The 16,098-nt window shown below is 36.5% G+C and overlaps 1 protein-coding gene across 4 annotated transcripts in view; it reads right to left on the reverse strand.

Moving 5' to 3' along the window:
• PRKDC (protein kinase, DNA-activated, catalytic subunit) overlaps positions 1-16,098 on the reverse strand; it is an 80,540-nt gene that overhangs the window by 56,338 nt on the left and 8,104 nt on the right. For all 4 annotated transcript variants that reach the window (XR_014953402.1, XM_085573789.1, XM_021536576.4 and 1 more), the window contains exons 12-28: positions 14,673-14,837; positions 13,682-13,850; positions 12,618-12,667; positions 11,703-11,840; positions 11,248-11,397; positions 10,694-10,809; positions 9,914-10,073; positions 8,705-8,791; positions 8,228-8,347; positions 7,689-7,848; positions 7,152-7,258; positions 5,246-5,336; positions 3,819-3,982; positions 3,027-3,179; positions 1,721-1,828; positions 721-947; positions 218-312 (exon numbers count right to left, since the gene is read on the reverse strand). Coding sequence is in view for 3 of the 4 variants with exons in the window: in XM_085573789.1 (XP_085429915.1) it covers positions 218-312; positions 721-947; positions 1,721-1,828; positions 3,027-3,179; positions 3,819-3,982; positions 5,246-5,336; positions 7,152-7,258; positions 7,689-7,848; positions 8,228-8,347; positions 8,705-8,791; positions 9,914-10,073; positions 10,694-10,809; positions 11,248-11,397; positions 11,703-11,840; positions 12,618-12,667; positions 13,682-13,850; positions 14,673-14,837 (2,260 nt within the window). In the remaining variant the exon portion in view is untranslated. The remainder of the gene's footprint in view (positions 1-217; positions 313-720; positions 948-1,720; positions 1,829-3,026; positions 3,180-3,818; positions 3,983-5,245; positions 5,337-7,151; positions 7,259-7,688; positions 7,849-8,227; positions 8,348-8,704; positions 8,792-9,913; positions 10,074-10,693; positions 10,810-11,247; positions 11,398-11,702; positions 11,841-12,617; positions 12,668-13,681; positions 13,851-14,672; positions 14,838-16,098) is intronic.

Here is a 16,098-nt window from a genome sequence, read left to right on the forward strand (position 1 = left end):
TAGGCTCAAAATATTCCACCTTTATACATGGCAAAGAGTTGATTCAAAGAGTTCCTAACTAGATATCAAATGACCTCTCTACTGATAATGAAAAAGAATTCTTCCTTTGTTGCAGAAATAAGCAAATGTATTTTTCTTACAGTTAACAATTTTTTGGTTTTAACCCAAGATTCCAAAGATAACTTCTTCATTCCACAATTAATTAACTATAGCTCACCTAATGACTTCTCATCTGTATGGGCTAAAGCCAGGCTTTCCAGAAAAACAACCAGTGCTTCAAATACGAACTGCTCCACCAGAGAATTTTCTTCCCTTTCAAAAAACAGGAAAATATTTCAAGAGAAACATAAGTTGAAGAAGCACTAAATGTAATACCCTAAATAAAACCACCAAATTAAATACTGTAGAGCTAGACTGTAAAAGACGTTTGCACAAAAAGTAAATCTAAACCAGTTTAAAAAATAGCAGTGAAATTTGCTGAGCATCCTGAAAAGGCATAAAAACTTCCTATAAACTTGTGATAAAAATTAATTTTCATACATTTCACACAGACAGAAAGCCCCAACAACAAAATTATTATTAAAAATAAGCTGAATTAACTGAATGTTACAGCTACCATATACATTAATAGAATGAGTGTCAGTGGATGACTATATGAGCTTTTTATCTCATTGAACATTTAGGCCAAGTTAGTTACTGTTTCAAGCTCTGCTTGCTCACCTAAATTCTCTGTAGATATTGTTAAAAGCAAGTGCTGCACCCAACCTCTTGAAAGCACTGGGGTGAAGAGCAAGACTGTACAACCGTTTAAAAAGAGACTTAGTGTTTGCTGGGCTTTCCTCCTGCTGTCTCGGTGTTGTCTGCTTGATAGACCATTTCAAGAATTCTCGTATGCACTGACCACAGAAATCTCTCAAAGTGCTGTCAACTGGATCCACTATGCCACTCTGAAATTACACAAGGTTATTTCATCTCAAGAATGAGAAAAACCCTGCCACTGCCTCTGTCCAGTATTACAGCAGTTTACCTACATTGCATTATTTGCAAATTAAAAAACTGTACTCACAGCTTACCAGAAATTAACAAAATTGCTACTGTCCAAGGGAAGGGCAGGACTTTCAGCCCTCACAGTGCTGAATTACACCTTAAAGATCTGGATTTCTATTCCTGTCTCAGCCAACAGTGTAACTCACTTCATTTTCTGATGCGTGTGCTTCCTCTGCATAAGAAATGATGTGACAACACTGACTTTCCTTAAGAAAAAGTATTCCAATCCTCTCAGCCTGCCTTACCACTAACCACTTCTGTTCAGTGAAAAGCTAGTCTTGAATGCAAAACTTTTGCAGCTCATAAAGGCAAAGATACTTAGAGAAAAATTAAGCACACAACAAAGGCATTCAGGGGGCTGAATGGTGAATGTGCTTCAGTTGTTCATAGCTCAAACCAATGATAAAGAGTGTCTCATTTTTCTGAAGATGATATACCTGCATTTTGAGAATGCCAAAGAAAGAAAAATTCATCATCCAAATCTCAGTTAAGAAATATTAAATGGTTATTAGAAAATAAATAAATAAACCAACCAACCATTTTCTTTCTTTCAAATAGTTAAGGGGCCATTCTATCTGTTCGTGTGTTCCTGGTTGCTTCAGCAGTAAAATGATGCTAGTTAAAAATGAAGTCACATGGCACAGAGAAAAGAGAGGAAAGACTTACGACCTACCAGGATAGCTTCCAGGAGTGCCATTGTATCTTGACTCTCAAATTTTTTGTTGTTGGTAAACCAGTGAATGAGTTGCATGACCAAAGGCTCATACAACTGTCTTGCTACCTGAAAACAGCAAACATTAACTACGTTTCTAGGACTAATACATTTCTATGCTACTTTGCTATTAATATGCAAGAATAAAAAGCAGTACTTTGAAAAAGGGTCTATAAAATGAATAACCAATTTCATATTACATTCCCATACCAAGCATCAAAAAAACCCAGACAATTAAAATGGGTTAGATGCTTTCTATTCAGCTAGTCTTCATCACCTCCAAGCTTACTTTAAGTAATATCCTTTGAGACAAAGAACATTGTCAGACTGATGGGTCAATACACAATGAGGGAAATGGGATGTTTGTTTCTTAATCCATATTTAGATCTAAAAAACTATTTTTACCATTAATCTAACTTCTTGGATTTCAACAATTCTACCTGTAAATCAATCTGATTGATTAGTGTCATACTATTAGCATGAAAGGAAGAAACACCAAATATACTTATTTATGCATATACACATGCTTCAACTGCAGTGCCTGTGGCTTGGACCACAAATCCAGACGTAATTTACCCTTGGTTTATGTTCAGCCACACACCAGCAAAAGAGGTTTCACCTAAATTGCTAACACAGCTTCCTGTCTATTTTAACAGAACACAAAATCCCTTTGATCTAAAAATAGATGCAGATGCCAGGGTCCAAACAGCAGTCTCAAAAGGCACAAAACCCTGTAATTTCAGTGGAGATGAACCTACATGTCTGTTCTGTTTTGTGCAAAGGAGGAGAAATATTAGCTTCAAGTGTTTAAATGAAATGTATCATCTCTAGGTATCGAAGAGGCAGCTACAAATTCTCTCCTAAATGCTTTTCCTATGAGTGCAGCTTTGCACACACTCAATATCAAAACAATCAACTTCACCTCCAATTAACTTCTTACTGAAAGACAATAGAAATTAAATATGCTGATAAAGAGGGTTACTGCCACAAACTCCCTCAGCGAAACATGAATCTCTCCTGTACACTTCTCTCAGGTATTCTGAACTACACTGCATTATAGAAATATTTGAAAAGGCTTCAACCCCACTCCCAAAATCTGGATGATCCATTCCTAGAATAGAATTTCAGCCTACAAAATACTCTTCATTTGGGAAAAAAAAAAACCAACTCCAACATGTTAAGAAAACTTCTAAATAAAACTATTCATTAATTCTCACACTTAAAGGTATTTGAACAAGCTAAAATTCATATAAATAAATCTGCTTACCTGGTCTATGTCACAAGCAAGACGAAGCAGAGCTGGAAACACTCGCTTATGTAAATCGTACAAAGGTGGGGGACCCTGATGGCCTTCTGGCATCTGAGAGGCTTTCCCCAACATATATGTGACTATGCCATGCAGCAGCTCACATGCTGCAACCTGAAATTTAAAAATCCCTTTGGTTATTTATCCATTACTTTCACAGAGAAGAAAAAATTGTGGGCAGGAGTGAATGAGTCACATGAAGGGTGTACTTGAGAAATCACACCTATGCTAAAGCACTATTCCAGGAACAGATGGGAATAATTTGCACACATACTAACTGGTGTTTTCCCTAATGTTTTAGTCTCAGTTATGGGCAGTCACATATCAGCTGGAAAAAGTTCATCATCAGATAAGTTACCCATAGTGTTTTCAAGGATAATTCCAGTCTGGAGTCTGAGTATCAACATCCCAATCCAGCACAGCACCAAAGTATTTGCTTAAGTATTCTGCTGGACTGAGCCCACAAGTTCACAGGCTGGGCATTAGGAGGAGGCCAAACAACACTACTTTAAAAACATCCACTAGTTTAAAATTTTTATCTTTATGTTAAATCAATCACAATGCTGTCTGACAGAGCTTACAGCAACTTCTGCTCTTTAGCTTCTAAACACTTAGAACAGTGTAATCAAGGGCATCAAAGAAGCACATTGCTACCTACAAATTAATTAAAACAGGTCTGTAGTAACAAGGAAGACATTATTTTATGTGATTTTATCAGCTAGCATAAAACAAGATGTAGAAAAAAATCAATACTTTTGTTTGCCTGTCACTTGCAGAAAGAGCCAGTTCAGTCACATGAGGCAAAAATAAGTCCAAGTAGATGACAGGCTTCATATCTGCAAATGGTACAGCAAAGCTCAGGTGCTTCTCAGTGTCCCAGGATACACATTTCTTCATCATCTCTTCTGCAGAGGTAGCTGATGCATTTGAAAGACGAAAACAAGATTAATACAACATACATAAAGCAAGAATTTACCTAGTTCAGTCAAAAAAATCTATAACCTTCCAACTTCAGTTAGATTGCCATGCAATGCTAATGCTTTATAAATTACTGAAAAATATGTAGCCAACGTTTCAGGTGACAGTTACAGCAGTCTCCAGTTTCAATACAGGTTAAGTTAGGAAACAAATAAATCTAGAAGACATTGAATCACAGTTGATTCAGAATACTTCTGTAAGACATTCAATATAATGCATTTGTGTTCTAATGTTACAGAAAATTCTTGAAGGTGAATCAGACAAGATCCAACATACTGACTCCTGCAATTGCACAGAAAATGACTACATTTACAGCCATTTATAGCTTCCCTTCAAGGAAAACTGGCATACTTACGCCCTTCTCTCCCTATATTCCCATATTTATAAATTTGGTTAGCAAAATCTGACCACACTTTGTATTTAATTTCCAGAGAATAACGCTACTTTCCTCCAGTATTTTTGAGTAAGTAACAGAGAAGTACTTGGCAGAAAGAAAATTGATTGTAAAGACAGAAAAAAAACCCACAAGCATGCAAAGAAAGAAAAAAGTGCACAGTACTTCATTAATTTTTAGATTAACTAAATTTTGTGTTGAATTCATCCCTTGAATCTCATGGTCAGGGATTACACTATTGTTTTCCATTTGTATTAGACTGCATCATGTTTAATATTTCAATTATAAAGCTTGTTCATGGACTGGACAGAGAAAGGGAGAAAATGTTGTCTTTTTTTTTGAGGAGCACCCAAATGGAACTGTAGTACCCACACATACTAAAGGCATGATGTACCTTAAACTCACAAGTGAAAAAGTAAGCTTGCTGAGATTTACACAATTCATGACTGTAGTTCTTAAATACTGAGGAATGTAGTAGATATAGAAATAAGTACCAAGGAGCTACAAACTGGGACAAAATTTTAAAATCGCTTTGCAGACAGAAGATGAAGAGTGGAATAAATAAAACCATATACTTAGATGCATAGTTTTTTGCTTTCACCTGTAGTTTCCTAAACACTTTCCCTACTCCATATTAAGTTGGTATTATATACTTTTGCTCTACTAAACTCCCAAACTGATTAACAGTAACTTGGTTTAAAGGAAAGCAACAAAAAACAGGCATACAAAAGTGGTGTTGAGGCCTTAATGAAATCTAATTTCAAGAGAGGCAGCAGAGACATATAAATATTTTCAACAGGATACTCACCTGTAATTAAGTTGTGGTTAATCTGCCCTCCCAAAGATCCAAGAAGGCGTGCCACTCTAGTCCTTACCGCTTCCAAGGAGGAACTATTATCCTAAAAAATTAAACAGATTAGTATTAGTGAAAGAACAGTTACTTCTATATAGAAGTAATTTGGTTTACAGAGTAAATGAAGGTCTTATGGCCCTTATTAAATACAGATGGCAAGATGAAACCATGAGGAGAAGAATTGTATCAAACAACAGAGGAGCTTTAGTTTAGTAAACAAAAGAGGGCAAGACTGGAAAGCATTTTCATTGCAGTTTGTGAGCTTTCAATTATCATTTCTCAAGTAAAATTTTATTATCACAGATAACACATACCTACAGAATAACATAACAGTACAGAAACAAACCTGAAGCAAAATTGCTCTTTTCATTTGCTTTGATTCCAGAACTTATAGTTTAGATCCTGTACCTATACAGAATCACAGGATCATTTAGATTACAGAAGACCTCTAAAGTCATCAAGTCCAACCATTAACCCAGCACTGCCACATTCATCACTAAACTATGTCCTCAAGTGCCACACCCATATATTTTTGAACATTTCAGGGATAATGATTCTACCGCTTAACCTGTTCCAATGCTTGACAACCTCTTTCATGGATATTTTTCCAAATATCCAGTCTAAACTCCCTCTGGCACAACCAGAGGCCACTTGCTCTTGTCCTGCCACTTGTTACCTGGGAGACCGACCCCCACCCAGCTACAAGCTCCTTTCAGATAGTTGTGAAGAGGAATAAGGTCTCCCCTGAGCCTCCTTTCTCCAGACTCAACAGTGCCTCTCTCAGGCAACTGATTTTCAGAGCAGCCTGTACAGGATACAAAATTAACTAATTTCATTTCACAGAATCACAGAATGATCAAGGTTGAAGGGGCCACTGCAGGTCATCTGGTCTAAACTCCCTTCTCAAGCAGGGTCATTCTAGAGCACAAGCACAGGATTGCATCCAGACAGTTATGGAATATCACCACTGAGAGAGACTCCATAATTTCTCTGAGAAATCTGTCCCAGTGCTCAGTCGGTGCACAGTAAAGAAGTTCTTCATCATATTAAATGGAACTTCCTGGGCATCAGTTTCTACCCACTGCCTCTTGCCTCATTGCTGGGCACCACTGAGAAGAGCCTGGCTCCATCCTCCTGACATCTTCCCTTCAGATACTGATAGATATTGATGAGGTCTCCTTTCAGTCTTCAGGTTAAACAGCCTGAGATCCCACAGCCTTTCCTCATTAGAGGTGCTCCAATCCTCTAATCATCTTTGTAGCTCTCTACTCACTCCAGGAGCATCATGTTTAAAGACAACCAGGTTGGAAAGAGTTCTATATATAGGAGTAATGTCACATCTAAAAAGAGCCTTATTCCAAGTTAGTTTGTGTATTAGAATATAGAATAAAACTACACTTACATTTGAGAGGCCACTGGACAAAGTAATATGTATGCTGGCCTCTAAAGACTGTAAGCCTATCCACAAGACAATTAAAAATCCCCCAAATGCTTAAACATTCACAAAACTGTATTGTCTACTGCAAAGCTTCTAAGCTGGGTGTTGGGAGTCAAATTTTTGTTGATTTTGGGTGTTGGGAGTAAAATTTTTTTTTGCCATAATGTATCAGTCTAGTGGTGATACTGACTTACAGTATTTCTTCAGTCCCCTTTCCCTGCTTAATTCCCATCCTCACCCCAGAATATGACATCTTTCCAGCTGTGCTGATGTAATAGCTTCCTGAGCCACACTCTAGAATGGAATTCATTAAACTCATCTAAGATAGAACTATCTCTCATTGGAAAAAAAAAGTATGCATGCAAGAAAGGAAAAGAAGCAGTGCGATTAACATTTAACTGTAAAAAGAAAGAGGGTTCTTACCACTGAAAATGTCTTTGCTTTTCTTATACGCTGTATCACAACTTTATTACGTCCTTTCAGGGCTGCTTGAGAAAGTTTCCTTACTTCCCAGTTATTCTGGGATTCAACTGAGGAACAAAAAACCAGCATATCAACACCAGTTTATTGTACCAGCATCTCATGCACCTACTCATAGTTTCATTAAAAAAAAAACCACACTCTTTTTTTTCCCATTTTTATTTTTAAAATGTGACAATTATTCTTTCGTTTAAAATCTTCATTAAGGAAAATAAGTCTCTTAGTAAAACTAAGCTAATTTAAGCAAAAAAAGGACATATGACACAGAAATAATAAATAAAATGACAAAGATTACTGATTGTTCAGCAGAAGCAAGTAAATCCTAGCTTAAAAAAAAAGTGCATTTTGGGGTGTAAGGGAAGTTATACTGTTCCAAACACGAAAGTGCACAACCTAAGTAAAAGGTATGGCATGTCCACATCTATAGAAAAAAATTATTTTCCTCTTCCTTAAGACTAGCGACTTTTTGCATGTATGTACCTGTAGATGTAGAGCTTTTCAAATAACCATCAAGAAGAGGCAGGACATCCTTGTAATAGGGTTGCATTATATGCCTGGGGATGTGAGCTGACCAGTCTTCCAAAGCATCCAGGCCCAGATCAGCCATTGGGGTACAGCTAAGGCCCAGCTTAAATGCATTCTAAATGTCAAATACAAAACTATCAGTCTTTCACACTTATTCACTAGTATTACTTAATGGTAAAAAAGACAAATTTAAAAGCATCTAGTGTGCATTTCCCTTTGCAATAACTTTTCTCTGTTTAGCATCTCACTCAAGATTAGCACAGGAGATATGTTTATATTGCAACACAGGCACTAAGAGAGTCTGACTAGTGCAAAAACAAATCCCAACTATTTACTTTTTATCCAAAGAGTCAAGTCATTTGTGTTCTGTCTTACAGAAGACTGTAGATAGCTTAACAGCTGCCTTAATAGTTACCTTAATACTGACTTTGTTACAGAATGTTTGCACATATTTTAGGGAAAAAAAGTGTTAGCTGTACATCACTTTGACTCACCTGCAGAGCAGGAATATATGCTTTGATATCAAGCATGATGATGTCATGTGGTAAAGAGAGCAAAAAAATCAGACAAGATGCCAACAACTCATCTTTATACTGTTTCATTTTTGCTGCAACCTAAAAGTCATATAAATAGATTGAGAACAAACACAAACCTTTTAAAATCTTAGTTTAGCTATATCAAAACCCATGTAAAATAAGCCAAAACCAATACTGGAATTTCATTCAACTGCAGACAGTTACCAGAAATATTTATACTGTTCTTTCTCAATTGTATGTGAACTGGTGACCAATAAACCTCTTCTGACATTAAAAAAAAACTAACCAAAAAGGATCTTAAAATTCCACTATGTTGCACAGCTCAAAAAGTAAGAATACCTCTACTGTGTTTAAGATTCCTCAGAAGACAGAATTCTGATTGAATCCTATATGTTTTAATTCAGCCTAAGTAAGTTAGGGAGCAACATTCCTTACCTCTTTTCCAAACTTTACAAACAGTGAAAAGCAAGAGCTTTTTTCTGGGTCTTCAGGACATCTTCTGAAACTTCTTGGGCTGGCATCCTACCAAACAGAAACCACAAGACAGTACTATTAAGAAGCACATAGTTCATATATGAGCCATAAGTTCAACTCAGAATACATATATCATACTGTCCAATACGAAACTGGTGTCAGTGAAAACTTGAAATGTATCTTTGATCATTCAGAGGTTAGAAATTAACATTAAGATGGTTCACTGAGGGTCAACTTTTTGGAATACATTAAACATTATGAGAATAAACAAGAGCTATACGACTGCAAAGTAACTTTTCAATGGTTTAATTTCCTCTGCTCATGCAACAAACCATAAAAACCCAAACTTCTCTAACAGTGGATGTCCAGGTGGCAAGAATGTAACAAGGTACAATGTACAAACGTGCAACAACAAAACAATTTTCAACAATGTCCACTGTACAAGCATCCACACCCATGAGTTTCCAAAGGTGCCTCACTTGGTGCCATCAGCAGCAGTGGCAGGGACAACTCTGGGCTCTGTGTGGGGCTACACACCCATGTGTTTTAGTCCAATAGCTTCCAAACCACAGCTAGTGCACCCACCACTGGGGCATCATATTCCCTGTTGAAATCAGTGAGTGGAGCAGGAATATACTCCAGAAGTTAAGGCATTAACCCATACACAACTCTGCTGTTCTGGTTAGATTATTTCTATCCAAAATATCTTTTATACCACCTACACTGCAAAGCTACCTCCCATCTCTCTGTTCACCCAGATCAGGATTTTGGAAAGAGCCCTGGAAAAGGCTGCCCAGGGAGGTCATGGACTCTCCCTCTCTGAAGACATTCCAAACCCACCTTGATGAGTTGCTGTGTCACCTGCTCTAGGTGACACTGCCTATGTGGAGAGGTTGGACTTGATGAATTCCAGAGGTCCCTTCCAACCCTAACAATCTGGAGGTTCTGTGATTACACATGGATGTTGTCTCTTCAGAAACTGGGCTTCTAGTCTAAATTTTCACTATTAATGTGCTTCTAATTCTGGAGGCACAGGAAGCTATAAATATCTGAAACAACCCAGTAACAGTTTCAATTAACTATTTTCCATAGGGAACAAAATACTATACATAAGGAATGACACAGTCATTAATACAACATGTTACCCCTCCACTGGGTGAAAGATCTCACCTCAAAGTATTTTATCCTCTTGGCAATTTTCATTGTAATTGACAGCAGCTTGTAGAATCCACTAATAAGAGGTAGTCTTGTTGAATGTACAATAAGCTCATAACCAAAGGAATATATCCAAGGGTAAAAGTATTCCACATGCTTCTCTGGAAGTATCTCTCTAAAACCAATTCACAGACAACAGAGAAAGAAAAAAAAGAAAAAAGTAATCAAAGTTTTACTTTTAAAAAACTTTCATCTCAGTACAAGAAAGAAATATTGCTGTAACAGAATGCAGACAGAATGCATGCTGCATTCTGAGTCAAGCACAGGAAGATTTTAATTTTGTTTTAGAGGGCAAAGCCATTTCTCACCTATTATATATCATTATTGAATTTATAAAAGCACACATCCTCATATATCACATTTCATTCCTGGACCTCCACAGGCAACTAATGCAGTACCTTTCACTTAGTGCCCCTTACTAGTCTATGAAGATGTATTTAGGATATGTGGTCAGGATAATACTGGAATTTACAACATATAATGAACAACAACTACACCCAAATAATGAAATACTAATTAATGTCTCTCATATTCTTTTAAAAAACCTGAGCTGATGAGCCTGCATGTGTTTACCTATGGTCCAGGTGTCTGAAAAACGCTTTCTGTCTTCTTGTTTGTGCATTTTGAAATATGATCTATCAAACTAACTCAGAAGCAAGCATCTTAAACGTATTTCAACTCAAACTTCTTCCAACCACTTTGTAATTTTGAAATTACAAAAAAACTTATCAATACCTGCAGAATTCCACTAGATTTATAAAGGCAATAAAATCTATTGGCTTCGTCGGCTGAAGGTTTGAAGCAGGGTCAGAAGAAGGCCCAACCAAAGCACTGTCACCTGCATTTCCATCCTGAAAACAAATGTTGAAGAAAGAACACTGGATCTGTGACAACACATAAAGCTTTTACACATTTATTTTGCCACACTAACAGTCTGTCTTTTTCTAGCTGTTACTAGGTACTCCGCGAAAGGAAGGACTAACAGATGACAGATCAGTAATTGCAAGGGAAAATAAGAGATGCCTGCTTCTAAGTAGAAAGCCAGTCAAAAAATAAAAACCAGTAGATTCCAAAGTCTAAACTAACAGATTCTGTGAACATCTGTTGGTTCTAATGTTTCCATCTCCTAACACTGCAATGCAACATTCAGAAATACTAAGAAAAACATTTTAAATGTTACTTCAAGGACACCAAAGGGTACCATCTAGGCATAACGAAAACAAAACAAGGGATATGATTTTGTTTCCCCTATAACAGCAGAAGTGAATGGATAGGTCCTCAGGTCTCACCTGTTCACTAACATCCAGTTTCTGAACAGTCAGGTCCAATTTCTCAATAATCTTCAAAACAGATTTTATAAGTTCATCATACAGGACACGACTCAGGGATTGCAGTTGCGCATTTTCAGTAAGAAAGTTTGCATCTTCAAAAACACATTCCTTTGTAGGATAAAAATGTTCATATTTCAAAACACAAATGAAAATTATTTCTTTAATTTACAAACTAGCATTTAAATGATATAGAGAATCCAGTTTTAGATATTTCTCAGCTTTGAAGGCATAAATTAATCCCTGTTTAATTAATTTAGCAGCCATAAAATCCAACTAAAACCAGAAAACAGTCCTTCTACAGCACGACATTTGGAAAAAGTCTGAAGCTAGAAAAGCAGCTATATGACAGCAGGATTAGGGATCACATTTCATTTTCGGTTTCATTTTGTATTTCCACGTTAATTATGCTTTACCTTCATTGTGTCACAGCTCAGTAGACTTCTAAAGAGGTACAGATAGTCCTTATAAGTTGGTACTTTCGATCTTCGTGTCCCAACTTCTCCAGCTTCAAAGGCTTCTTCTGATCCAGAAGTTTCTTTTAGAGAAAAATCCTGAAGGGACACAGTGTTTGTCAGACAGTGAGGGAAAATGTTGGAAAGCCAGCCTTGATGCCGTGCCAGTGCTGCTCAGCAGTAGCCAAAATACTAGTGTGTTATCAACACTGGAAATGTGTATCACAGCTACAAATAGCACAAATACAAGCACAGCTTCATGACGGCTGCTATGGGAAAAATTAACTTAATCTCAGCCAAATCCCAGTACAACTGCCTATGGAACTACCTGACCCATGAAACATAATGTAACATTACTGCTGCAGGTAGAAACATGGAATGTTTTGTTTTCTCCATCAATCTGAAAAGAACACAAAACAACCACCTCATTCCAAAAAACCTCTAAGGTTGTTCTCCTAGTGCTCAGTTATTTGAGAAATTTTCTCTGCTGCACAGGATTAAAAAGCTTTAATATCCTTGCTTAATACAAGCATTCAGTAATGTTTAAAATGCCTAAAATTTAACACAGAAGAAAGCTGGATGACTTTAATTACAACCTACTTTATTACAGACAACCTGACCAAACAGAAGTCTATTTCCTGTAATTTTCTTTATCCAGCACAAGAGGCATATTCACACTGTGCTGAGCAGAGGTGGGGATGAGAGACTTAAGAACAAATGAACCAATAACACTAATGGACTAATAACAAAATGAATAGTAGTATTTTTGCTTCTTTGGGCATTCCCTTGTTTACTGGGTTAGGCTGTCAAGAACAGGAATGGAATGTATGCTCTAGGAATCTAAATGAAATAAGTATGTTTAAACAGTTATTTTACCTTTGAAAATGTGCTTGGCTTGGAGAAAATTCTGATTAATCCCTGATGCACTGAAACAAATAAAAACCAAAATTGCCTTAATAGATTTAAAGAGCATGGCATTCATATCACTCACTACATTAACAATGAAACAAATCAGTTTTCTATATTCGGTCATGGTAGGGGAGAGGAAAAAGAACACAGAATTTTTCCTTTAAGGATGAAATAGCCCAAATCAAAGCCTTGACTCTAGGATGCTCCACAGGCAACCAATCCTGAACTTGCTTCTTACTACTTTTTCTCAATACTTCTATGACTTTTTCCTGATTATGAATGACAACCAAGGCATCACCCATAATACCCTTATTGAAAAGGCAACAACCCCCAGTTTTGTTCAGGGACTTAAGATCAACATAGTACTTGGGTGTACCACTTCCCAACTCAAGAACATGAGAAACAATTAACATTCCCCAGCAATAGAGAAAAGCCATGATAAATAGATGAAAGAAATAAAAAATAATTTCTGAAAATCATTGAAAAGAAATGTCAGCTTGAGAATACTCGAACTGTCAGTTACCAATGTTGACACATTCAGTTTGACATTCAAAGACCTATACCTAACTTCATATTTGGAATTTTACAATTTAAAAGTTCAAGGGCATAAAAAAATTGCATTTCTAATAGAGATAACAGTCACCCTATTTTTAGGGGTAACTGAAAGGACATTGAACAGATTTTCGTACACTTTGCTATGAAATCCCTTTCTTCCCATAATTCTTCAGAGCAGGAATGCAAGTCTTATCACATAAAAGCATTTTCCTGCCCTAAATCATAACCACTTTGTTATCCAAAATGATTGTTAAATGCATTGTTGAAGTTATTTAACAGTGGATATTGAAAAATACCATCGTGAAAACATTCAGCCTCCATTATTAGAGAACAAGACAAGCTTAATTTTGATCCTGAATGGGTATTCCACATTTCTCTCCTAGAATCAGTTATGCAATTTAGGGGGGAAAAAAACAACCAAAGGAAAAAACCCACAATCCCAAAAAACTCCAACAAAGTTAGTATCACAGACTCACCCACAGTGCTAATAAAGCTCCAGAAAACTGGACCTTTTCCTGAGAGAGACAGAAACACCTTTATTATCGATCTGTAACAGACTGGCTGCAATTTTTCACTGTACTGTGGAAAGCTGCTGATCTGCAGCACTACTAGATGTTCAAGAACTGGAGTGTATACCTCAGGAACCTAGAATAAAGAAAAACAAAACATCCATTATGCATATTATGTGGAATTATTTCAGCATGTTACATTGTTACAAGAGCTTGCATCATTATCTGCTCTGAGAACAAGAAGAGAGTTAGCAAGTGAATTCATATTAGATATACAAAAACCCCAAACAAAAAACAACAGCAACAACAAAATCCTCCCCAAATAAAACTAAACAAACAGAGTACAAAAGTTTCCTGGACCACATTACAGAAAGTAGCTCCTGAACAGATTAGTGCTTCAGTGAATCTAGTTTTAAGCTTATCATAAAAGTACCAATTTAAATAAGAACAGTAACAGCATCACAATCTGTTATCCATAACCACCTGAATACAACATGTATGCCCCAATCTTACTTCACAGCTCCAGGTAAGATCCAGAAAACTCTCAATTAAACAGACAGCATGACATCATAGCAGAATCAATGTATCAGTCTCAGAGAACATGCTAAGTATCAGTACCAAAAGACAAAGCAGCACCAAAGTGGTATAAAGACAGAAAGGTTATGGCTACATTCAAATAAAGAACATAAAACAAATAAAACATATTCACATTTGTCTATCATGGTTTTCATTTCAATGCACTGTAGCATTTCATTTAGCATATTCAGTGCATTTTCTTTATTCAAATAAAATCCATTAGAGCATTCTCCTAATATTCTTCCTATCCCCTAGGGGCTAGGTATCATTACATTTCAGTTAAATAAACACCTTTTACCATAGGTAGGTTCACAGCTATTACCTCCTCACATATCTGCAACTCCATGAAAGAATTGGGTGGTACTTTAAATACTCCACTTACTGTATCTATATGGAATATCACACTTGCAATGGACTGAAGGAAACTTGGTAGCTGATACAGATGGTCATCTATTGTTTCTGCTTCTGTGAGGAACATTTGCTTACAACGCTGAAGGAGCTCCACATACATATTGTCCACATCCTCAGGATGTATAGCTTTACAGGGCTTTCAGAGAGAAAATAAAAACCTGGTTTGGCAATTTTGTAGAGATGAGCAAATAAATGCATGCTGTAGCCCTAAAACCCAGCCACATCTTCACTGAACCATAACAGGAATAACTGAAGCTTCTCCAGAAACTCACTACACCTGAAAAAACTAACTTCAAGTGCTCGCTACATGTATGAGAAACATACATGTACCTGACATGGAGTATAGCAAGAGTTCACTAATGCAGTGTATTTTACTATAAAAGGATTTGACCTTTCAGTGACATGAATTTATATTCATGAAATAAGAGTGAAAAACATGGGAGTTTGGCTGCAAATATCTTAAATATTGCATTACGGATGCTTAGATTCACTTACATTTTGAATTAGGTGCATTAAAGTAATAAGTGGCTCATCTTAATGTAGCTTAACTGATTATCACTGACAGATTACTACTATTAGCCAAGCAGTCCAAATTCTGAACTTTTATTTTTATAGGTCTTGTACAAACAGAACCTATAAAGATTATTCCTAAACTAACGAACAAGTGAAAAGTATCCCAAAGAGTAACAGAGGGTTTGCAACAAAGCTTAAAAATTTCTACAGAATGATTTGTATATCACAGCATGAACTAGGTCAGAAACAAGTCTTTGTGGACAGGAACCAGGTCAAAGGCAAGAACTGTGGTAGGGAACTGACTATGGCAAAGAATGGACTGATTTACGTAACAGTGAAATATGGCTGTGAGCCTAAAGGTAGAAAGCCTAAAGTCAGCCTAAAGTCTGTCTAAAAACATTAAGACAAAATTAAGACTATCCATTTATCACTTGCAGAACTTCAAGTAATATTTTATTTCAGCAATTAAAGAAATATTCTGCCTTGAAACTGAACCAAGCACGAGCACAAGTTCAGTGCTACAACTTGAAACAGCAGCAAGACTCTATTCCTCACAACTCAGTATCTGATGCTTGGCCAAGATTTAACTTAAATACAGTAACAAGTATTAATATGTCTTAACATATTAGATATTTATAGGTACTGGAGCATTAAATTTGTTAAAATTTGCAGTATTATCCTATCTCTATATTTACATTATGCAATTTTAAATTCTTGTATTTCATAATAGATGTTTTTAATGGGGTTCTTTGTAATCTGAAACACTTCATTTTTCCTGGAACCAATACCTTGAACTCAATTCCTTTCTACCTCACGTCACAGAAGAGGAAGACTAGGTTGGAACAAAGCACACAGAAAATTCTACAAACAAATGCACTCTGCTC

Source organism: Lonchura striata, chromosome 2 (genome assembly GCF_050655825.1).
Source record: "Lonchura striata isolate lonStrDom1 chromosome 2, ASM5065582v1, whole genome shotgun sequence".
Classification (NCBI taxonomy): domain Eukaryota; kingdom Metazoa; phylum Chordata; class Aves; order Passeriformes; family Estrildidae; genus Lonchura; species Lonchura striata.